Source organism: Schistocerca serialis, chromosome 6 (genome assembly GCF_023864345.2).
Source record: "Schistocerca serialis cubense isolate TAMUIC-IGC-003099 chromosome 6, iqSchSeri2.2, whole genome shotgun sequence".
In the NCBI taxonomy this organism is placed as follows: Eukaryota; Metazoa; Arthropoda; class Insecta; order Orthoptera; family Acrididae; genus Schistocerca; species Schistocerca serialis.
The window spans coordinates 536,092,168-536,118,842 of NC_064643.1; the positions used below are offsets into that span (position 1 = coordinate 536,092,168).

Here is a 26,675-nt window from a genome sequence, read left to right on the forward strand (position 1 = left end):
ATGGGGCGTGAGTCATGCTTGGATAGCTCAGATGGTAGAGCACTTGCCTGTGAAAGGCAAAGGTCCCGAGTTTGAGTCCCGGTCCGGCACACAGTTATAATCTGCCAGGATGTTTCATGAAGTGCACAAGTTTAAATCAAGTCAACAATGGAAGACAAGAATTTACAGACAATTACAAGACAGCACCAAGGACGAAAGAGCAAGATAAAAGCCGCCCAGTCCAAATTTTATCCGTACTTGTTGTATAAGCAGTGTATCAGAAACTGGTTTGATCTTATATGCGGCCCTCTGTATACCACTTTTTTGGTCACAAAACCAAAAAGATTGGTTTGTACAAGTGGAAGCAAATTTTTTCTATATTGTGATAACAAAGTATAAGACAAAGTCTGCCTATGTCATCAGCAAACTTTATCAAAGTTTACATCTATGGTGGAAGATATCATAGTCACACTCAATTGTTATGAATGCTTGAATTCAACAGTGATGCAATAGATTTCCTGATCAAGGGCACCATAAATTCGCCAGTTATTATATCATAAAGAGACGTGAACAAAACTCCTTCACAGTATCTCTGGCCTCACATATGACACATCAATGCTGGACTCATTGCTTTGGATGTTGTTGTCAAGTGCTTGCTGGTACCAGTGGCAACCACCATAAATTCACACTCATAATTAAGCCTAAATTCACTTGAATAGGTTGATGGTCAAATGCTCTGAACGTTCTCACTTCAACGACCATCAGTTGTAGTGACAACAGAAGTAGTCAAAGTATTACAGCGGAAGAGCTTCACAGGTCTCCAGAAAGAACTGCAACAAATGAGACACAAATACAACAGTTGTCACACCATGTATGAACTTTAATGGTGTAATGAGAACAAGCAGAAATTTCCAACAGTGAAAGGTCACAAGATGACAAGGAACCCCCTTCTGCTCCTTTACAAGGAAGCCAGTTTTTTTGGTATCACAACCATTTCGGTCAACAGGCCTAAAGTGCTCACCACCATGTGACTAGACAAACTCTTATAGAGGTTGAAGACAGCTTTGACCAGCACCTTAAGCTATACACAATGCCAATACAACAAATAGATCAATAACAGCTGTTACAGCTACCAGTGCCTTAGTGAACAGCTGTTTAAGTGTAGGAAAACCACAGAGACAGAGCTCAAATGTGGTGATGCAAATGCCTGATAGACATGGGCTCAGATGCTCCTTTGTACCCACCAAAGATGCTTTGAGTTCTGAGACAACCAACACCACTATAATTCTCAGGTGTGACGTTCAGTGAGAAAACTCTACCAGTAGACTTCAGACTTGGCAGGAAGTATAAAAGGAACTTTATTGTAGCAGATTTATCAAAGCTAATAGGAGCAGATTTCCTAGTTATTTTCAATTTGCTATGGAATATCAAGAATGGTTGTTTAATCAACAAAATTTCAGCCAGCATCATTAACGGCATCCAGGCACCTCATCTCACAAGACAGGTACAAGAATCAAAACACTTTTTATGAGGGTAGTTTGAAAAGTTCATGGAATCACCACCACATGCGAGTGCTAGCGCAATGAGATTCCCATGTAATACCAGGTCATCCTTTATGAGTAAACACGTGATGCACCAATGCTATGGGTAGATATCTATAGTGTGGAAGTCTATCTGTTGTTGTTCCTGTGTAGTGGTTTGTGAAGGTGGAAAAAATTGAAATTCCAACAGTGATTATGTAAGGTATTAAGAAACGTATGAAAGAAAAGGAATTCATGCTGATTTTCAGAACACGTTGGGAGACTCTGCTTCTTCACATTCAACTGTCATCATGTGGACAAGTGAGTCTAAATTGGTCAGGACAACTTAGATGATACATGAAGATGGTATCTGGTCTTTCGGACATGTCCGAAACAATGGCTACCATTGGTGATATTGCAGCTCTTGAAGAATGAAATTACAATGAATCCAGACCATTAGCTGCTTACAGGCATTGATAAATATCAATGGAGACAGTTGAAAATGTGCGCCCCAAGTGCAACTCGAACCTGGGATCTCCTGCTTACATGGTAGACGCTCTATCTGACTGAGCCACTGAGGACACAGAGTATAGTGCAACTGCAGGGACTTATCTCTGCCATGCTCCCCGTGAGACCCACACTTCCAACTTACTGTTCACACACTACATTTGTAGTGCCCCTGCCCACTATACTCATTACTCGTGGCAGTATCTGACATCTGACTTGTCTGAAAGAACAGATACCATCTTCATATAGATAAGGCTTACCAGCCAATGATCTTCTTCAATGTGAGTGCACTCATATTGCCCAAACTCTTACAGGAATTGGTAGATTAACTGCCACGAGTAATGAGTATTGTGGGCAGGGGCACTACAAATGTAGTGTGTGGACAGTAAGTTGGAAGTGTGGGTCTCAAGGGGAGCATGTCAGAGATAAGTCCCTGCAGTTGCACTATCCTCTGTGTCCTCGATGGCTCAGTCGCATAGAGTGTCGCCCATGTAAGCAGGAGATCCTGGCTTCGAGTCCTGGTCGGGGCACACATTTTCAACTGCCCCGTTGATATTTATCAACTCCTGTAAGCATCTAATGGTCTGGATTCATTATAATTTCATACTTAGATGATAATCTGTGTAATGGTTGGCCAAGATGTGCCACTATCGCAGAAATTATTGCAGATGTGCATAACAGGTCATGGAAGGTCATCAGCTGAAAGTGCAAGAAATTGATGAAGCTGGAGAGCTGTCATCTGAACAGGCACATCACATTTTAACAGTGGAATTTGATATGAGAACTTATCTGCTAGATGGGAGTCACTGGTCTTAATGCAGGAGTGCAGCAGAATGGAAACGTCCAAACATTGTATGGCTGATTATAAGAGCAATCACCGATATTTTTTAAGCCAGTTTGTGAGCACAGCAAAAATTTGGGTCCACTACTACACCCCAGAGACAAAACAACAGTCAAAGCAATTGACACATGTTGATTTACCACCACCAAATTATGCAAAGGCAACACGGTCAGCCAGAAAGACCATGGCGTCAGTTTTCTGAGATGCAAATGGAATTCTGCTGATAGATTATCTTTACTGATCACGAAATTATGGGACAACCATTTATTCCCCAATTTCAAAATTTTCCTCAGTGGACAGAGATTCTCTTCAAATGAAGAACTTACACCCGAAGTTGGCGGATATTTTGCAAGCCTGCCTGAGGTGGGATGAAGACATTGGAGCTTCACAGGACCAAGTGCGTTAGTGTACAGGGTGGCTACATTGAAAAACAGAGACTTTTGCTGAGATCAGTCATTTGGTTGGTTGGTTCGTAGACTGGTTGATTCGGGGGAGGGGACCTAACAGCAAGGTCATCGGTCCCATTGGATAGGGAAGGAAGTCGGCCAAAAAGAACCATCCCCGCATTTGCCTGAAGTGATTTAAGAAAATAATGGAAAACCTAAATCAGGGTTTGTACCATCACCCTCCTGAATGTGAATCCAGTGTGCTAACTACCATTCCACCTTGCTTGGTGATTAGTCATTTCTTTCTATTCCATTCAGAGTACTTTTCAAACTACCCTCACACATAGCTGCTTTCACAGTTCCCATCAATCACTATGCCACATAGAGAGAGGAAAGCTTTGAAACACAACATGAGACATTTTATCAAGACTACTCCGGGCCAACCAGTACCCGTATGCCTGCAGAAAATACCAATTGATTGCCTGGCAGTAGCCAAAAGGGGATTTGACAAGCAACTACTGGATGGCATTATTCGACCCTTTGACAGTCCTTGTACATCCCTTTGCATTTTCTCCCCAAGAAAGATACAATGTGGAGACAATGTCGTGATTCCAAGCACTAAACACAAGGACAATATCACATAAAGTACCTGGTAACTAATCTGCACGAACTAACAGCTTATTAAAATGATCACATTTTGTTTTTTTAGAATAGTGGTTTATGCAAGAGCTTCTATGTAGACTCCAGAGGCTGCAGAGAGCAGATCCAGGACTGCCATAATTACCCCTTTTGATCTTTCTGAAGATGTTTAGTTTACCCAGACAGCTATGTTGGTAGTGTAGTTTCCACAATGAAATAATGTCTCAAATCCAGCAGAGAATCCAAAGAGAATAAGGCAGTACGTAAAGTACATCAGCAGCAAGCACAGTCAATACCAACACTGTGCGATATCAATGGTAATGTTACTGACGACAGTACCACTAAAGCAAAGTTACTAAATAGGGTTCTCCAAGACTCCTTCATCAAAGAAGACAACGTAAATATTCCAGAATTCAGATCAAGAACAGTTTCCAATATGATTAACATAGAAGTAGATATCCTCAGTGTAGCGAAGTAGCTTAAATCACTTAATAAAGGCAAGTCATCTGGTCCAGATTGTATATCAATTGGGTACTTTTCAGAGTAAGCTGATATAATAGCTCCATATTTAGAAATTGTTTATAACCTCTCACTCAATAAAAGATCTGTACCTAAAGACTGAAAAGTTTCAAAGGTGACACCAATAGTCAAGAAAGGAAACAGGAGTAATCCACTGACAATCCACTGACTTACAGACCCATATCTCTGGTGTCAATCTGCAGTAGGATTTTGAAACATATATTATGTTTCAATATTATGAAACATTTGCTTGGAAAATATCATTCTTAGGAAATATTACTATCTCTTTATGCTCATGAAGTAAAGAGTGCTACTAACCAGATATCTTAAATTGTTCATATTTCTGAATTTCCAATAGGCTTTTGACACTGTTGCTCTCAAGCAAAGTCTTCTCAAACTGCTTGCCTATGGAGCATCATCTTAGTTGTACAACTGGATTTTTGATTTTCTGTCTGAAATGTCACAATTCATAGTGACTGACATAAAGTCATCAACTAAAACAAAAGTGATATCTGACATTCGCAAAGGAATTTTTATATAGCCTCTGCTGTTCCTAATCTATATAAATGATTCAGGGGACAATATGAACAGCCCTCTTAGATTGTTCGCAGAGGATGCTGTCATTTATCATTCAGTAGTGTTATCAGAAGATCAAAACCAACCGCAAAATGATTTAGATAAGGTATCTGAATGGCACAAAAAGTGGCAATTGACTCTAAATGATGAAAAGTGTGAGGTCATCCACATGAGTACTAAAAGGAATCTGTTAATTTTGGTTACACAATAGATCACACAATTCTAAAGGCCGTCAACTCAACTAAAATTTTAGGGATTACTATTATGAACAACTTAAACTGCAACCATCACATAAATGATTTTGTGGGGAAGGTGAACTAAAGATGGCATTCTATTGCCAGAACACTTAGAAGATGCAACAGGTCTATTAAAAAAACTGCCTACACTATACTTGTCCGTCCTCTTCCAGAATACTGCTGTGCAGTATGGGATGCCTATCAGATGCAATTGACAGAGGACATTAACAAAGTTCCGAGAAGGCAGCCTGTTTTGTATTAACATGAAATAGGGAGTGACTGTCATGGGAAGGACATGTGAATTGGGACAACAATCATCAAAACAAGGGTGTTTTTCATTGTACAAGATCGTTTCATGAAATTTCAATCACCAACTTTCTCCTCCAAATGAAAAAATATTTTGTTGACACCAATCTAAGTAGGGAAAAATGATTATTGTAAAAAAATATGAGAAATCAGAGAGCACACAATAAAAATTTAAGTGTTCATTTTTCCTGCATACTGAAACGGTACAGAAAGCTTGTTCAATGAACCCTTTGCCAGGCACTTAAGTGTGGATTGCAATTAGTCATGTAGATGTAGACTGTTTTTGGGTTTAGATGCTCAGTCCAGATGTAGCAACAGTTTACTGAGAAAGCTTTGCATGGGCTATACTTCTGTTTTACGATGTACTGATTTTTTTCCAGAACATCAAGCGAACATGGAGAACATTTGAGGCAGGTTTTCCAATGCTTCAGTGACTATGGTGTAACCTTCAATAACAGGAAGTGTGTACTAGGACAAAAAAAGTAGCATTTTGGAATGTTTGGTTATAGTATCAGAAATTTCTGCATTACTGGGAAAGGTGCAGCCTACACAGCGAGCACTACCTTCTACTACATACCAAGAATAAGTGTTGTCAATGTGACACTTTTATCACACCCTGATTCTTTGACTGTTGTGGCAGATGACAGTCAAACAATAATATGTGAAGTTTTTCAACAATACATTAACTCTGTTTGGCAAACTGAGTGCATGGGCAGACGGGTAGGCAGAATGGAGAGTGTATGACTGCAAGTTGCTAGTAGCTTTTGAAGCCATCAATGAGGTACTTCTGGACATTAAGGATTTCACTATATTCACTGATCGCAAATCCCTAACATCTATTTTCAAGCAATGCAGCAAATACAATTTTCCTAGGCAATACAGGGAAACATAATTTATAGCACAATTGATGACTGACACAGTATGCATCAGTGGCACAGAACTTTTCTGCACATTACCTTTCAGGTGTAAACAGTGTACAACAAAGCATTAATTTTAATGAGTTAGTGACTGTGCAAGGCAATGACACACAGTTGTAAGATTTCCTCTCAAATAGGACAACTGGTCTCCAACTAGTGTAAATATGGCAACTAAATTCAAGCTGAAAATTTGGTACGACATCTCTAGAGGAAGACACCGCCATTTTGTACCCACAACCTATCCCAGGCAAGCATTTTGGAATGTTCATGGTCTGACACATCCAGGTATAAAAAACATGGTGTGTATACTGGCACAGTGTTTTGTGTGGCCTGACATAAACAAACACCGTAAGACATGGTCACAGGAATAAAGTGGAACATCATGTCCAACCCCCCCCCCTCCCCCCCCCAACCCTTTTGGGGACATTTCCCAACAGGTGTGAAAGATTTGTGCAAGTATGTGTTGACTTGGGGGATGGGTTGTTTGGTGGAAGAGACCAAACAGTGAGGTCATTGGTCTCATCAGATTAGGGAAGGATGGGGAAGGAAGTCGGTCGTGCCCTTTCAAAGGAACCATCCTGGCATTTGCCTGGAGCGATTTAAGGAAATCACGGAAAACCTAAATCATGATGGCCGTACGCGGGATTGAAACATCGTCCTCCCGAATGCGAGTCCAGTGTGCTAACCACTGCGCCACCTCGCTCGGTCTAGTTGACTTGGTGGGGTCACAATAGCCATCAGAGGGATTCTGCTGCCTGTTTACACGTAGGGCAGACATTGATCCTACCACTGATATTTCAGCCGAGACAATGGCAAAGACCTTTTTCAGCACATGGATAGCACATTTTGGTGTTCAATACATGGAACAACTGACAGATGTAGACAGTTTGAGTCAATTCTGTTCCAAAACCTAGCCAAGCTGTGTGAGTTGTACCACCATAAAACTACCAGCTATCACCCACAAAGTAATGGACAAGGCCTTGAAGGCAGCTGTAATGTGCCATGAGGACAAATGGACACAGACCCCACCATTAGTTTTACTGGACTTACACACTGCTTGCAAGTCTAACACTGGCACATCTGTTGCAGAAATAGTATATGGCAGAATATCTACATCCCAGTTGATTTAATCAAAGATGTGATGTCTATGACTACAGGGGCCAACTCAATGGCAAAGTTTATCACTCACAAACAGTTACAACAACAGATATTTTGATTGGGAACAGTCCCAGAGACGTGACATGTAACTTGCTCAACTTTTATCTGCAAGGATTTCAAATAGTGTACTCATAGTAGCTCTGATTGGGCATTATCAAGCCACCATTGTGGTCATCAGCAACGGCCTTGCCGCAGTGGATACACCGGTTCCCGTGAGATTACCGAAGTTAAGCGCTGTCGGGCGTGGTCGGCACTTGGATGGGTGACCGTCCAGGCCGCCATGCGCTGTTGCCATTTTTCGGGGTGCACTCAGCCTCGTGATGCCAATTGAGGAGCTACTTGACCAAATAATAGCGAGTTCGGTCAAGAATACCATCATAACGACCGGGAGAGCAGTGTGCTGACCCCACGCCCCTCCTATCCGCATCCTCCTCTGAGGATGACACGGCGGTCGGATGGTCCCGGTAGGCCACTCGTGGCCTGAAGACGGAGTGCTTTTATTGTGGTCATCATATTTGGGGTCTTAGGGGGTATTACACAGAGACACACACATACAAAATGGAAAACCTATTATGCTCTCTGATGATTCCCAAGCCTTCAACCAAGAGATAACAAAGAGCACCTATGGCTCTGAAAAAAACAACACCAGATTTGCTTCCCCCAGCGTCTCAACAAACAACTTTGCAAGAGCAAACACCACAGAGGCAGACCCCATCAGGACATCTCACACTTAAGGCAGGGAGGCTGGGTGGCACAGGATGGTGAATCAATGTGGCAGCAATGGAAGCAGAAAGGTTCCATTGTAGCGAAGTACAGTTATATTTTTGACATCTCTTGACTGTTTATTCCCAGTTTTCTAAATATATATTCTTTGATTCAATATTTTTGTTATCTCAGCGAAGTTACAAACAATGATAATGAAGCCATTCAGTATTTAGCATTTTTTTTTTCCGAGTATGCATTAACTGTGGCTGATAAATGGGAATTTCACAAAAATATGTCATTTTTTGACATCATGAATGGGGAGGCATGTGATCTGCTGGTTTAAAATGTGTGGATAAAAATCTTACATCAAGAACACAAATTTTTTTATTGACCAGTTTTGGCAGACTATTTTTCACAAAATTAGTCGTCAACAAAATCAGGTATGCATATTTATTGCAACTGCCATACTGTGGTACATTTCCTTCAGCAGAATTGTGTGACACAGCTGTCACTTGTTTATTGGCTGTGAAGTCAATGTCACAGAATAAGCTATCAAAGTCACACATTCTTTGGCAATAGGTGTTGCAGCTTTCAATGTTGCAACTGATTCATCACTTCTGTAATAACTGAGGCAACAAATTACTTCATTTATATGATATGAAAGCATTTTATTTCTGTGGAAGAATGAATCACAATTTAGTAAGAATATGCTGGGCTGGTAACATTAAAGAAAATTTCAAATTTCAGCATTTTTCAGGCTGCTTGACTTCATTACCAGTTCAAGAAACTGGGAACCTTGTTGTATGGCAACACTCAGGTTACACAAAAATCCACCAGATTCTTTGAATTAGTATCCACAACACTCCAATAGTTTTTATGACACCCAAGTATAAAAATGTATACACTGAGTTATCAGTATAGGGAGACAATGAAATATTTGCTAGAATGTGACAGATTCACAAGATGCCCATTTTACCACACACTACCAGAGGCACCTGATTTTCAATAATCTATGCTTTGATATAAAATATGGACTCTTTTTTAATCACAGAACTGCTGAACTGATGAAAGCACAATAGCATTATTAATACAGCAATTTTTGTTTTCTCATCAGTTTCATTTAGGTTCAATTGGTTTTTGTTCAGTATTTCATCCTAGTTTCATTGTTCCACCCAGAAACTTTGTAATTATAATTACTGCCACATTGTCACTCATCATGTTGATGTCGCAATCCTCATGGATTATTGATTTAATTTAATTTCTGCTGTTTATTTTCTGATTCACATAACATTTTATAGTGGATTTACGACTGTTAATGTTCACACTTGGGAGAAACAAGTATTAGTAAACAATGACAGTGAGACCAGTTTAAAATTATAGACAGGAACAATTAAAATGAGAAAAGAACTTAACAATGTGTTCTCAAAACAGCAATGAAGGACAATAATGAGGAATTTCTCTCTCTCATTGAGCATTGCTCCGTCACACTTGGCTGGGATGCTGAGAGTGGGTTCTTAAATTAATTTCTGATTTAGTGAGTCATTCTGACCCTACTTTCCATCTTACACATGAAGGAACCTCTGATTCTTGTGTGTAACTCCCCCTGTCACCATTTGATATGCAAAATTTGCTCTACCTACATGTATCAGAAAAGTTTTTTGAATATACTTATATAATTCATCTAACATTACATTTCAAATTAACTTGTTCTTCATATCATATATCAGAGAATAACATACCTTGGAATAACTGAGTACAGAGAAGTTGAGAGAATTCGCCATCTTGCAGGAGAAAATAGTTTCTTAGACTTTCTAGATGGCTCAACAAAGATTCATCTTGTAAAAAGAACCTGGAAAAATATGAAGCACAGTAATACATGGGTACATAAACATGACAAGAATTCTGTCTAATACATGGGCACATAAACATGACAAGAATTCTGTCTCTCATTAACAGAGGTGAAAGTAAAGGTAAACATTCAAATATATGGTAATATGTAATTTATTAAAAACAGAGATTCCATGACTTAACAAACGGGAAAGCGCTGGTAGATAGACACAATAAAAAAAACACACAAACACACACACAAAATTTCAAGCTTTCGCAACCAACAGTTGCTTCGTCAGGAAACAGGGAAGGAGAGGGAAAGACGAAAGGATGTGGGTTTTAAGGGAGAGGGTAAGGAGTCATTCCAATCCCGGGAGTGGATGTTCCCAGTTTCCAAACATTTCGTGTAACTTTGTGAATACTATTTCACAGCTTCAGCTCCTTTCACCCATTAAACAACCATTTCAGCTATTTCGAACTACTTTCGTTTTATTTCCATTCCCGTTTTTTCCCACATAACCGATCATTTTTTAGCAGCTTCCCACAGGTTTAAACGTTATTATTTCTTCGTCAGACAATTGTTAGCCTCATTTTCATAATCTGCCAGCACATAACCATTCCTTTCAATACATTTACACGCATTTTATTTCGAAATTTTCCTGAATTTCTCCACCCTTTAACGTGTTTTGGAGGCAACACAACTACCTAACCTTTGTACACTTCATTGTTCACCAACCTAAGTTCAGCACAGGATCAACATAGCTCATCTCAAACCAACAATTTTTTGACTTTTTTCACACCTTTATCTCTCCCCATATATTTTTATTTTCACTTTAGCCTTTCCACCTTCTAATACTCAGATTCCATGACTTACCAAACGGGAAAGCGCTGTTAGATAGACACAATAAAAAAACACACAAACACACACACAAAATTTCAAGCTTTCGCAACCAACAGTTGCTTCGTCAGGAAAGAGGGAAGGATAGGGAAAGACGAAAGGATGTGGATTTTAAGGGAGAAGGTAAGGAGTCATTTCAATCCCGGGAGCGGAAAGACTTACCTTGGGGGAAAAAAGGACAGGTATACACTCGCACACACATACATATCCATCCACACATATACAGACACAAGCAGACATATTTAAAGGCAAAGAGTTTGGGCAGAGATGTCAGTCGAGGCGGAAGTGCTGAGGCAAAGATGATGTTGAATGACAGGTGAGGTATGAGTGGCGGCAACTTGAAATTAGCGGAGGTTGAGGCCTGGTGGATAACGGGAAGAGAGGATATATTGAAGGGCAAGTTCCCATCTCCGGAGTTCTGATAGGTTGGTGTTAGTGGGAAGTATCCAGATAACCCGGACAGTGTAACACTGTGCCAGGATGTGCTGGCCGTGCACCAAGGCATGTTTAGCCACAGGGTGATCCTCATTACCAACAAACACTGTCTGCCTGTGTCCATTCATGTGAATGGACAGTTTGTTGCTGGTCATTCCCACATAGAAAGTGTCACAGTGTAGGCAGGTCAGTTGGTAAATCACGTGGGTGCTTTCACACGTGGCTCCGCCTTTGATCGTGTACACCTTCCGGGTTACAGGACTGGAGTAGGTGGTGGTGGGAGGGTGCATAGGGCAGGTTTTACACCGGGGGCAGTTACAAGGGTAGGAGCCAGAGGGTAGGGAAGGTGGTTTGGGGATTTTATAGGGATGAACCAAGAGGTTACGAAGGTTAGGTGGACAGCGGAAAGACATTCTTGGTGGAGTGGGGAGGATTTCATGAAGGATGGATCTCATTTCGGGGCAGGATTTGAGGAAGTCATATCCCTGCTGGAGAGCCGCATTTAATATATTTTTCCCATGTGGAATGTTTCTTTCTATTTTAGTAATACGTAATTTGAAAGATAATGAGTTATCAAAGCTAAAAGTTCTTTATACTCAAGACCAACAGTACTAATAAATGCTGAAGGTTTAAAATCACTTGGAACTATTCATTCAGCAATTTAAACAATGTGTTTTGTAAATCCCATCATCACGGAGAGCTCTCAGGGATTTGGAATGAGTTAAGTCATTAAAAGGCCATGTCTGTTAAGTAAACTAACAACAAATTATGATTTGTGGTAATGTTTTCATTCTGATAATTACAGGAACTACTTTATACAGAGATAATGATGAAACAAAATATTATGAAAGCATGCTAAATGAAGTGTTGGTCCACCTTTAGAACACAACAAAGCAGCGATTCTGAGTAGTTTGGTTTCAACATGTCCTTGCTAGGTTTGTGGAGGAATGAGGAACCAGATGTCTATGCACAGGTCACACAATTCCTGTAAATTATGGACAACAGGTGGTTTGCGGAAGTGTTGCTGGTAACCCACATATTTTCCATCAGGTTCAGATCAAGCAAATTCAATGGCCAAGACATCAACGTAAGTACATTATAATGCTCCTCAATCCTATGTAGCATTATTCTGGTCTCATAACATGGACAGTTATTCTGTTAGAAGATGACAGAAGGGGTGCAGGTGCTCTGCAATTAAGATTCATGTGGTCTGCAGCCGTGATGGGGCCTTTGATTACTACCACATGTCCTTGAATGTCCAGGTGAATGTCTTCCACTGCATAATACTGATACCATTGGCCTGTGTCCATGGTGCTGTGCATATTTTGAGCCACTGTTTATCTGAACCACTGTGTATCTGCACATGGCCATCGCCTCACTGCAATGGTAATTCAGAATGTCATTGGATCAACGTACAGGCAGGGGCCAGCTGCCGTGGGGGGCCATATTCAATGTTTCATGAATGGTATGCTCTGAAACACTTGTGCCTGCACTTGCATTGTACTTTGCCATCATATTGTCCACAGACTGCTGTCTGTTCTGCTTCACAGTGTGGGCAAGTCTCCAACCTCAAGTTTCCAGTCAATAGGAGTACTGCACAATTGCTGTATTGGTCATTAAATAAGACACCACCAGCTGATAAACCAATTGCTTTATCTGATGCATTTTGGGTAGAACCCATCTTCACATTGTCTGCAAACCTAAAATACACAGCAAATGTAATACACATAATATCCAAGAGTAAGAAACTACAAGTATCATCAAAAATTAAGCACCTGAAATATACACTGTGAACATCTTGGTGATCAGATATGTAAAGACAGCATGTAACAAACAAAGCTGTCATGGCAAACTAACTGACTAGCTACAATGTGATAACCACGAAGACAACTGAAGCCATCAGAGGACGGTGATAAATACAAAAGTAGTGCCACATAGCAACAAAAGCAGGAACAATTCTATTATTTTTCATAAGAAATGTAGTCTTCAAAACTAAACCTTTACAAAATGTGAATAACAAAATGAGTGAAGAATATAAATTTACAGTTATGTAGAAGATAGCATTGATAAGACAGACGTACATGCAAAATGACAGATAAACAGAATAAATGTCCTGGAACAGTTACATAAATTCAAACCTTCACCCAAAATTACATGAATAAAACAAGTGAAGGAAGGCTGTTTAATAACATACAATAAAATACAAATAATAAGAGCAATCGTAAGATAGAGCAAGGACCCAAACACTCACAAGATTTGATGAGGGAGATTGTGCAAGTAAAACTCATTAAAAGATATTATAGATAATGTAATAATAAAGGACTGGAGCAATGCAGAGGAAAATAGAGGGTGTAATATAATTTCCGAAAGCATTAAGCTAAGCAGCAACAACAACCTATTTGTTACATGAGCATTAATTACAGCGTTACCAGTCAAGGACCTGAGAACTTGAACCCTCAAGAATCATGGATAACAAAAATGACAAGTATGGGAAACAGTTGCATGGAGGTAGAGATATAAAGAATGGGATGATACATGTGAGAATGCTTAAAAGTCACTGATTTATCAGCTGGTGGCTTTTTATTTTTTGACCAATACAGCAATTGCTCAGTACTCCTATTGATTTGCAATTTGACCGCATTCTTCTTGTGTGTTACTTAATGCCACAATTACAAATCCAATTTCTGTGATGAGGCACAGGTGTCCAACACCTTGTCACCTCCTCGTGGTTTCACCATCCTTCAACAACTTTCCACAGATGTTCGCAGCAGTAGCATACAAACAGCTGCCCATATTCACCATTTTGAAGATGTTTGTTCCCAAGTGCTGGGACATAACAACCTGGTCTCTTCAGGACTGCTTATGTCAGTGTATTTCCCCACTTGCAGCTCCTACCATCTCTAGAATGATTTTTCATTCACCTCTGCTTCACTTACATACTTACCAGACCTCATCATGTACCCACAGTACCACAAGACAGCATTCAGTTTTACAGCAGACAATGGTCGTAATGCTTTGGCTTATCAGTGTATGTTTGTGTATATTAGGAGAAAAAATACATACTTTGGAAAAAAAGCCACTGCTCCACCTCTCTTACCATACAGATGTTCGTTTCTAATATACAAAACAAATTATTTGTGTAACTTTGTGTAGAATACTATCAGACGTCTATTTACTGGAAAAGTCCATTCTTGTTTAATGCTATAGTAATTAGAAGTATCAAGGATACAGTACATTCTAATGTGAACTGCTGAGAAGAGCAAAAAACCTATAAATGTTATACTATGACATTATTTCATTAACCACATGAGTGCAACTCAGGTAATGGTTTGAAAATGAACAAATAAGTTTGAAACTCAACACCAATAACTTAAGCGTGAATACAACTACAACAGTAAAACTAATCAAATAGAAAAGGAATATATGAATTTATTTTTGGTCCAGATTCTGCTTACTTTTTGGTAAAATCACCTCATGTGAGCACAAATTTAAGAATCAGAGCTGTGTATGTCAATGTGTTGCTAGATGCTCCACAACACAAGTGGAATCTTTTGAGTTATTAAAGCTGATTTAGGACTGATTTTGTTGTGTTGTACAGCCATAAAACAACAAAACTGTTAATAAGTTTCAATTGATATCTTATCAGTGAGACAATGAATTGCAGATGGAAGGCTACAATGATGAATGGAAGGTAGCAATGTACCCACTAGTAGACTTTCAGCCCTCACCCCTTCTGCCTTCCCATAGCAAGGTCACAGACATCTTGAAAGAAGAGAAGTTTTTTGTTTGCAGTTCAATAACAATGCAAAGCTTCTGATGAATTAACATAAGGAACAGGTGTAAAACACTGTCCTATCAGTACTGATTTAATCTTTACGGTGAAGATAAAGGTCCTTTAGAATAAGAATGTCAGTAAAATGAAAATGAGTTTCTTGTAAATAAAGGTATTACTCAGATCTGTCCTTCCCTTGAGAGCTTTAGTTCCTGCATAGAACTTTGGACTCTATATAATTTACACAAAAATATGGGAATCATTTACTGACTGTATTTCACCTCCCTCTGTTCTACAGCTCAGGAAATTCTGAAATGATTAAAAGAAGAAAGGTGTAAAGATAATGGGAGTACATGTATTTATAAGTTATATTTCACACTTTCACAAGCAACCAATGTATTTGTGGTGATTTTTGGCAGCTGTAACTGTACTGCTACATCGATTTATGTAGTATCTTCAAGACTAAGGGTACTAATGAGAAATGCAGAAGGCTGCAGTGCTTTGTGTGACTTAGTGACCTTGGCATTGATATGTCTTTCACATCTAGATTCTGAATACATTTTTATGCTCAGGAGAAGGTAAGTTCACCTCTGGGCCAGTTTGTCAACAAACCAATCCAAATATGTCTGACAATCCAAATATGATGTTTATGACACCGCTGATTCACATTTTCCACAGTTTCTTTGTCTCTTTCATCTCAAGATGTAGTAGCAATATTTTGAAGCAGAATATTGAATTCTGAATGCACAATCTGACCTTAAGACAAAATTAGTCTCGATGTGCTTAGGCAAACTTGATTGGCTGAAACAAAATGAAATTAAGTTCCCAGTAGCCCTGGATCAACTGCTGAACATCTTCTTCTTTGGTATAGCCCCATGCATTTTTTTCCATCCTTCTTGCAATAATGAATTTTAAAATGCAGTAGATCATTACAAGATACAGAATGTCTGCAAATACACTCCTGGAAATTGAAATAAGAACACCGTGAATTCATTGTCCCAGGAAGGGGAAACTTTATTGACACATTCCTGGGGTCAGATGCATCACATGATCACACTGACAGAACCACAGGCACATAGACACAGGCAACAGAGCATGCACAATGTCGGCACTAGTACAGTGTATATCCACCTTTCGCAGCAATGCAGGCTGCTATTCTCCCATGGAGACGATCGTAGAGATGCTGGATGTAGTCCTGTGGAACGGCTTGCCATGCCATTTCCACCTGGCGCCTCAGTTGGACCAGCGTTCGTGCTGGACGTGCAGACCGCGTCAGACGACGCTTCATCCAGTCCCAAACACGCTCAATGGGGGACAGATCCGGAGATCTTGCTGGCCAGGGTAGTTGACTTACACCTTCTAGAGCACGTTGGGTGGCACGGGATACATGCGGACGTGCATTGTCCTGTTGGAACAGCAAGTTCCCTTGCCGGTCTAGGAATGGTAGAACGATGGGTTCGATGACGGTTTGGATGTACCGTGCACTATTCAGTGTCCCCTCGACGATCACCAGTGGTGTACGGCCAGTGTAGGAGATCGCTCCCCACACCATGATGCCGGGTGTTGGCCCTGTGTGCCTCGGTCGTATGCAGTCCTGATTGTGGCGCTCACCTGCACGGCGCCAAACACGCAAACGACCATCATTGGCACCAAGGCAGAAGCGACTCTCATCGCTGAAGACGACACGTCTCCATTCGTCCCTCCATTCACGCCTGTAGCGACACCACTGGAGGCGGGCTGCACGATGTTGGGGCGTGAGCGGAAGACGGCCTAACGGTGTGCAGGACCGTAGCCCAGCTTCATGGAGATGGTTGCGAATGGTCCTCGCCGATACCCCAGGAGCAACAGTGTCCCTAATTTGCCGGGAAGTGGCGGTGCGGTCCCCTACGGCACTGCGTAGGATCCTACGGTCTTGGCGTGCATCCGTGCGTCGCTGCGGTCCAGTCCCTGGTCGACGGGCACGTGCACCTTCCGCCGACCACTGGCGACAACATCGATGTACTGTGGAGACCTCACGCCCCACGTGTTGAGCAATTCGGCGGTACGTCCACCCGGCCTCCCGCATGCCCACTATACGCCCTCGCTCAAAGTCCGTCAACTGCACATACGGTTCACGTCCACGCTGTCGCGGCATGCTACCAGTGTTAAAGACTGCGATGGAGCTCCGTATGTCACGGCAAACTGGCTGACACTGACGGCGGCGGTGCACAAATGCTGCGCAGCTAGCGCCATTCGACGGCCAATACCGCGGTTCCTGGTGTGTCCGCTGTGCCGTGCCTGTGATCATTGCTTGTACAGCCCTCTCGCAGTGTCCGGAGCAAGTATGGTGGGTCTGACACACCGGTGTCAATGTGTTCTGTTTTCCATTTCCAGGAGTGTATATAGGGGATGCAAAGTGCCATTGTGAGATTTCATGAAGCATATTTGAATTTAAAAAGATGGTAGCTTTATGGGATGTTCAGGTTTCCACAAAAGATGAACCCATGAAGAACTTACCCAACAAGTTTAAAAGTTTTAGTAATATGTTTAAATGGTCATTTCCTCTCTCATATCCAAAAGCATATCATCACACATTGAGGATGGTTTGTTGCTGATCACTACTGTGGTGTAACATTGTGCTCTTCGGAAAAATAAGTTCCACTTTCATCCTCTTAGGCCAATGAAAGATGTTCATGAGAAGTGAAAACACAGTTCAGGTAGTTGTTAAGTGTAGAATGGCCCACTGCGCACAATCTAGTTTTATGTAAGTCACATCAGCTCCAGACACTGACAAGGCGTAGTGGCAGATAAACCTCTTCACCTGCTGTGGTAGAGGCCTTACTCTTTACATGTCACAGCTTGGCAGTGCTTTGGAGATCAAGGCAGAAAAAGATGCATGCAAGAATGTAAACAATCATAAAACAACTGAAGAATCATTATAGGAACTGTTTTTCTTCTCATTGCTAATATCAAAGCATATGCATGTAATAGTCTATCATGAGCTACATAGTGAGAGAGATCTATTCGCCCATCACTGTAATTGAAGCTGTATACAAAAACACAGAAGAATTACCATTAAGCTATTTATGTCATTCAGTTGCTCGAACAGATTTCTACATCTACATCTACATCCATACTCCGCAAGCCACCTGACGGTGTGTGGCGGAGGGTTTGATCTGCAACAAGGTGAAGAAGTCCAATGGTACAGTTCTGTGGCACTGTGTAACAGGACCACTAAAGGAATTAACTTCAAGTATAGCAACTGGAAATTAAATATTAGGTAAAATTGACAGAAGCACATCAGGGTGACAGAACATACATTGGGTACAATTACAAACCAACCACATAACCCTGCATTTTGGTGCACTAAGTGCAGGACATGAATAAGAGGTGCAAAAGAAGAGAGTTGTTGCAGAAATAAGAATTTTCAATAAATAATGGTAGAAAATATGAAATTGCCCAGAGCAAACAAAGTAAACACTGCAGAAGATATAAGTCAACATTGGTTAAAACCAAAGACATGTGAATTGTCACAAAAGACAACTTTTTAGCTGATCCTAAAAATGAGGTCAATAGCAAAAAATATCTGCATGTTTAAGTAACTTTTGATATGTGAGTAAAGAAACATTTTGTCAACAACACATAAGAATTTCGTGTGGTGATTTTGAGGCTACAAGTGCGGAGCAGCTTCCGATGGTATCTCGTCGGTGACCAACAGACACAACAACAATGAATTTGTCAACAACAAAGACGAATTTAGTAAGGCGATTTTGAGGCTACAAGTGCAGAGTGGCTTCCAATGGTATTTCGTTGGTGACCAACAGAAACAACAACAATGAATCTTTAATTCACATTGCAGTAACCAGTCAGATGACTGCACAACTACTGTACAGAGGTGTGTCACTACATTACTTCACCTACAGACGAGGCGTCAACAGTGTGGTGCAGCTACCTGTATGACAAATTACATGAGCAGTACATTGTACTGATTTCAGAATTCTATTTGGTACTAGTATATTGCGTAAAAAAAGTTCTTGGAACATATTTCAATGGTTGGAGACATTGATGTTCGAACAGTGTAATGGTTGGAGACATTGATGTTCGAACAGTGTAATATTATATAAGTGCTGCTAAGTGAATATATTGTTGTCTACACTGTATGTCTGTTACCACATGCAAAAGGGAATAATTAATGTCCCCTGTGAAAGAACAAGTAGAAAAATTAAAGAAATTAGATGAGGTGTCTAATAGTATTACAGATTTAAAAAATACAAGGAAAGGAGGTAAAAAGCAGATAAAATTTCTAATGTAGAAACACCAATATTAAATTTACTAGAAAGTTACAGACTTAATTAAATTAACTGTGCAACTCAGTAAGAAACAGAGAGGGTAACCTGTTTAATGGAGTACATGATGAACATAAGACATTAATTAATCAAATCTCAGAGAAGTGAGAACAGATAGAAATGTCAGAAAAAATAAAGGACCTGGTGAAGTAATTTGTGCCCCAAACCCTTTAACTAGTTGGGAGGAACCTGAACAAGAACCTAGCATACAAAAAATACAGGAAGAAGTTGAATCTATCAGTGCTGCGCCTAGCTTTATGGGAAATACAGTAGAACACTAAAAAGAATGTTTGTGTCTTAGTGAATTTAATAAAGTCTATGATGACCATACATATAATTAGGAAAAATATTTAATCTGTAATGATTGTTCAGAACCAGATTTAAGCTTTGAATGCAATGTGTCTCATGGAGGTAATGATTACTAGCAGATATGTTAAAATATATACTGGTTTTAAATTTGATTTAAGTCAGCATATAAGTATGAACAGATGCAGGAATGGAGTATTAAGTTGTGACTGTGTGTTATGTAAGTTGTCGGGTCATCTGCTGTTAGTTGAGGCAGCAGAGTTTGTAACAAATGGACTCTATGTTGGATAGGTATCCTGCATCATGTAGATGCACTGTATTTGCTAATAAGATGTATATTGTTTGGTCCAAAGGATGGTGGTGAAGACATAAGCTGTATCTGTTCTACCACTATAGCAGAAGGTTGTAGTAATTAATGTAGGGGACATCACTGATCATTGGTGATGCAATGTCTCTCACATGGTTTGGTACAAGATGGTACGAACTTTAAATAATGGAAATCCAGGATGAAGTAATGACAGCATTATGATAAGGATACCCTGCCACTCACCATATAGAAGAGTTGTTCAGTCACAACAACACAACAAAAAGACTGCTCTACATTAGACCTTTGGCCAAAAGGCCTTCTTGTAAAGTAGGAAACACACATATCCACACGAGCACAACTTACACACGTGACCTCTGTCTCTGGCCACTAAGGCTGGGCTCAGTGAGTTGCTGTCTGTAGTTGTTAGTTCATGCTGCCACCATAGTTATTGCACTGACATCGCTTATACACCAGGAATAAAATCAGTCTCAGAACTTTTTGGACAGATGATGTTTAATGTTACCAGCTTTGTCTCTCTGTCTCTCATGCATTAACATAGTTTCCATAGCATTGTGTCAACTTTCCAATATTCTTGTTGTACAAGGCAGTCACCTATGCTTTCCCCAATTCTCTATGCTGATCTGCAGCACATTGTCTGTGCTAAAATGTTGTCTTCATAGCCAGCAGTTCATGTGAACAGAGATGAAACTCAGAGGGAGCCAAGTCTGGGCTGCATGGTGAGTGATTAAATATTTCTCATCGAAAACATTGCAGAAGCATCTTCACTGCTTCTGTAGTGTGTGGCTGAAAATTGTCATTAATAAGGAAATGCACGACAGTTACATTATGTGGGCTGCATAAAGTAGGAAAAATCTCTCAACAGGCACTCATACTTGGCAGGAGACACTATTACTATGCATCTTTACATGTTCACTGTGCACTCACAACTGAAAAGAGTGACGTGACATGATCAGTGGGCATGCTAGAGAGACAGTCTAACACATCTGTGCAAAGCCATACTAGAGACACAGCCCAACAAATCTGTGCACAGCTTCATCACATTTTCACAGTGGTTTCCATTGCATAACTGATCGGACCTTAATAAATAAACAGACCTCATACATTTTAATATTTTTGTCATGTTTGTTCTGTCTTTAAATTGAAATATTAGGAAGTAAGGCATATTGCACACAATTGTGCGTGAAATCTTGTGTTCTTCATTCATATGTTTCCCAGAATTACAATGTTCTCCAGTACAAAGACGTTTTAATAGAGAGAAAATAGTCCCATATTAAAAGAGCAGGAAAATTCAGTAGTACTGATTATATTAAAACTGTAGTACATCTCACAATGAATGAAATACTTACTGAAGGAGAGCACCATTAACCAACTTGCTGTGTATGTACAGTGGTAATAGTACTGAGCGCTGAAGAGCTTCAGTTTCGAGTGTCTCAGTCTCTGGTTTGTAATGTACACTTTCTTGATTTAAACAACCATGAAAGAAGCGATCTGTAATATCCCTTATGGGAAATGGTGCTTCAGATGGCATTTCAAATGTCCATGAAGGATGCACAGCATTAAAAACACTTAAGCCATAGTATACTGGCTTGTCACTGACTGGTTCCCCCATTTCATTCAACTTCATAAATTCTGCAGGAGTTTCGCTGAGAAAAGATGATGCGTTGGTGTTATCATCATTCTTCAAAACACCAGTGAATGAAGCCTGGGAAACTGATGCCTCCTCTTGAAAGCATTTTACAACATTCTGGTTTTCTTGTCCAGAGTTACTTGTTAACTGATCTGAACTGGCTGGCAGTTCAACTGCTACTGCTATCCCATTTTCTTGTGATGTCAAATTACTATTTTCATTGCTTTTTTCCACCATAATGTGACTGGAGTGTTGTACACCAACTGGGGATGAAATAGCTAAAAGACTCATTCCTTTTGTGGGTGATAATTCGGTTTCATATTCTGGTGCCAAAATATTGTTGACGCCATCATATCTAATTACATCTCCAGAAGTCACCAATGTAGTATCACCACTAAACTCTACATTTGTGTCTATAAAATTATGATTTATTTTATCAGTGATGGCACATGATTCACTATAAGCAATGACATGGTCCGAATCTCCAGTCATATTCCACATTTCTGGAGTCTTGTTATACAGTGATGTTATATTGTTATTGCCTGTAATAATATCATATTCACTCCACATCATTTTGAATCTGTTACGTTCTGCATCAGTCACTAAGTCTTTGCAATCTTTCTGCTGATTTGTAACATTACTAGGAAGAGAGAGCGAAATGCCAAATTCGCTCTGTAGAACTTTGAGACGATTCTTCTGGGCATCTGACATTTCTTGCTTGTCTGCATTGCTTTCTAAAGAAACATTATCTACACATATGGGCTTTTCTGAGTTATCTATGCCACCATTCTCAATGCTTTCCACATTCCTGGTAATGGTTGTGGAATAAGCTGGCACTAACTTCTCAGTGTCAATGTTTTTTACATTATTATTTGTTTGATCTGGAGTCTCTAAATGGTTTTTTACTCCATCGGGATTAAGATCAGTGCACATGTGCCGTTTAGTGTCCTCTTCCTGTGTTAATGCTGGGTACGAAGACTCATCTGATAAAAATTTCTTCCGCTTCTCATTCAGTTTCATTCTTCTCATGCACCACTCTGCTCGGAACTTTTTCCTGTCTGCTGCTTTTGACTGCTCTTCATAGAACATAATTATCTTCTCCCTGAAATATAAAGGCAAATTGTGCAAATAAAAGTGCATAACAAATGACATGATTTGATAAACAGAAATACATGCAATTGCATCTTTCTCATCGTATTCCACTGATGAAGTTCTTCTCTGGTTATCAACCGAGTGGTGGTATCATCTTGTCACAATGTTTCAATGAGTTTCATACCCATCTGACATCGCCAGAAGATGCTGGGTATGACACAAGACGCTGCAACTCAGCTGATAAACTGAGAAAAATTGATCAAACAGAAATACAGTTTTAAGACTATAGACACATCTTCCATAAATAATATACACATTAAATGATATGTGCAAAATGTCAGTTAAATGGAAGCTGCAAACACTTCTTAAGAAAAGATACTTACATGGCTGTATGATGATCATTTACAGGTTTGAAACTAACTATTTATTTTTTATTCAAGAATTTTTTTACAGTATTGGAGCTGCTAATGAGACAAAAGGCAACCAACATTTCCTGAATGATTTCATAATATAGCATTTAATTAATACTTTGGAGAAACTGTTTTCAAAAATGAATACAAAATAGATTAAGAAATATTTTAAATATGATCTTGGTACATGAGTGTGTTGAACTTTTTGAGCTATGTGAGATCCTGAAAGTACAGGAGCAGTAGAGGAGTCACTATGGAGAGAAATTTCTCATCTGCTTCAATTCTGCCAGTGCCCTACAACTATCACAGCCAACGTGTAATTCAGAGAAAATGCTCTCATTTATATTGACTTCTTTCTTCTCCTGCAGCCAAAGGAAAAGAAAGTTTTATTTTTTAAATAGACAAGAATGTCCCTACATAATGCACTTCAATACAAATGTTCTAAGTGCTGACTTTTCAAACAAACTGACTGTTGAAATATCAAAGTTATTTGCTTCAATGAACATTGGCTTATATCTGACAAAATTAAAATTCTTAATCGAATTAGCCAACACCTTTTGCAGGTGAGAGAAATCACATGGAGACTCTTGCATACTTACTCATTCTGATATAAAATATGAAATAAGAAATGATTTTAATCATTTGAATGAAGAGAGTATATTTGAAAGCTGCTGTATCGAACTGAGGGGCCTAAACATCACAGTAGCTTCTATTTACAGAGTACCAGAGAAAGCTACAATTGAAGCTTTTGCGGTGAAATTTCATAGCCTGCTTGAAAAACTCAGTAAAGAAAAAAGGACAAAGATAATAATAGCTGCTGACTTCAATATTGATATTATAGTTGAAAGCAATGATATGTCCAAACTCACTGACTTAATAAAAAAAACTTTGGCTTCAACATTAACTTCATGCAACCCACTAGAGTAAATGCAGTCAGCTACATGTATTCATAATATTCTAACAAATTATGTATTTGAAGATGTTTATAAAATTTACATAAATTTAGGAATCTCCGACCACTATGCATTATTCACTGAACTATCAAAAATTAAGAAATAAATTTCATGTAATAAAAACCATACGGAAAGGAACTTCAATTACAAAAATTCAGTTATATTTAGAAATAAGTTAAGAGGGGTTGAATAGCCTTACAACAGCTGTATTTCCAATAACAGTAACTTTAAACAATGGAAAATCCAGGATGGAATGTAACAACATTATGAGAAGGAAAGTTGCTACTCACAATATAGCGGAGTTTCTGAGTCACAGATAGGCACAACAAAAAGATTTTCACACTTAAAGCTTTCGTCCAATGGCGTTTGTCAACAAAAATAGACAAACACACACACACACACACACACACACACACACACACACACACACACACACACACACGAAAATGCAACTCACACACACAACTGCTGTCTCAGGCAACTGAAACCACACTGCGAGCAGCAGAGCCAGTGCATGATGGGAGTAGTGACTGGGTGGGGGAAAGGAGGAGGCTGGGGCAGGGAGGGGGAGGGGTAGTACGATGGGGATGGCGGACTGTGACATGCTGCAGGTTGGGCAGTGGGCACGGAAGAGGTGGGGAGGGGGGAGGGAGGTAGCGGAAAAGGTGAGACGTAGAGAGAAACAAATAAAAAAATAAAACAGTGGCTTGTGTGTCTATTGTTGACAAAGGCCATTGGCCCAAAAAGCTTTAAGTGTGACAATCTTTTTGTTGTGCCTATCTGTGATTCAGCATCTCCGCTACATGGTGAGTAGCAACTTTCCTTCTCATAATATTGTTGCATTCCATCCTGAATGTTCCACTGTTTGATTTTTGCCTGATGACTTTTCTTCAATTCTAACCCAGTGCACTTCTCCTTTGTTATTATTTTCTTTTGAATTCTCACCAATCTTAGCGAGTTTTCGCTTTTCGCTATCGACGACTCCCTCAGATTTCATCTGACTTCTCCCTTTTGCATCCATTTCATCCTTTTCGTATATATTCACACGTATTTGGTAGTATTTTTCTGAAATTTTTTGGATGTTATTCTACATTATTTATGTAATTTTTCGCATTTTCCACCACCATGGATCCTTGCTCCTACCATCTGCGTCAATACAGAAAAGTCTCCTTATCCCTAGCCAAATGTCAGTCCCAAATACTGTTCCTGCATTGTTGCTTGGCTTGTGGAATCCCCCCTAATGGCCTTACCATCACATTACCCATCTCTGGCTGCCACCCCTCCTTCCACAATGACCTCTACCTGTTCAAATTCCGCCAATCCTTAGACCTCACCAACATACCGGTAGTACTGAAAAACCATATCAACCAAGCCCAAACCTCCTTGCAGTACCATCTCTCCATCCACAAGATTATCCTGCTCTGCAATCCCAAATTCCTCGAACCCATAACACACATTGAAACTCTTGCCCTGCAGGAACTTGAGCAACATGCACGACACCACCTCAAAAAGCTCTCCATCCTGCTCACGTCCTACCACCGCCTTGGAGTGTCACTGTCAACCACCTCTACAACAACCTCCAAACCTCCCCCACACCCCCTCATTGCTGACAAAACCTGTTTCCCAGACCTACCACACTTACCCCACCTTCTAAAACTCCCTCCTACCACCACATAGAAGCCAGAACCCAAACAGACCCACAACACAGTCATGAACATTTCCTCTAGAAGCCTTAGCCCCACAGAAATATCAGTCCTTTCCAAAAGCCTCATATTTTGCCACACTCCCAAATTCAATCATGCAGGATTTGTTAAAGACCTTCTCTACTTCTCCTGGTCCCTACAGTGGAAACACTTTTTCGCCACCAACCCTACCAATCAGAATCAACCTTGCCTAACTCAGTTCACTCCTCCATTCAACCATGATCCACTCCCACTGCCCCCAAACCACCCCCCTGTTAATTTTCCAGAGTTTTTTAACCTCAAACCTTGCCTCAACAACATTCCCCAGATCCCTCAACACGCAGATTAACATTACATCCATATAAAGAACCGCAGTCCACCATCAAAAAACTGATCCCGACCTTATAATCCTACCTGCAGACAAAGGCTCCACCACTGTTGTTCTGAACCACAAGGATTACCTCGCGCAAGGACTCCGCCACCTGTCAGATACTTCCACCTACAAACCTTGCCACAGTGACCCCAGTCCAATAATCCAGCAGGATCTCCAATCACTACTCAAATCCTTAGGCCCATCCCAGAACATCTCCCTGGAGTCCATCTATCTACTCACCCCTACCATTCCCTGCACTCCTACCTTCTATATGCTTCCTAAAGTCCATAAACGTAACCACCCAGGATGCCCCATTGTAGCCAGTTACTGTGCCCCCACTGAGAGAATCTCTGCTCTC

General features: G+C 40.1%; 1 protein-coding gene and 1 pseudogene across 1 annotated transcript in view; one reads left to right on the plus strand and one right to left on the minus strand.

Moving 5' to 3' along the window:
* Positions 1–26,675, minus strand: part of LOC126485143 (gamma-tubulin complex component 6) — a 256,718-nt gene that overhangs the window by 41,588 nt on the left and 188,455 nt on the right. The window contains exons 13-14 of the mRNA XM_050108806.1: positions 21,527–22,909; positions 10,029–10,138 (exon numbers count right to left, since the gene is read on the minus strand). Coding sequence (XP_049964763.1) covers positions 10,029–10,138; positions 21,527–22,909 — 1,493 coding nt within the window. The remainder of the gene's footprint in view (positions 1–10,028; positions 10,139–21,526; positions 22,910–26,675) is intronic.
* LOC126485783 (5S ribosomal RNA) lies at positions 7,761–7,878 on the plus strand (annotated as a pseudogene).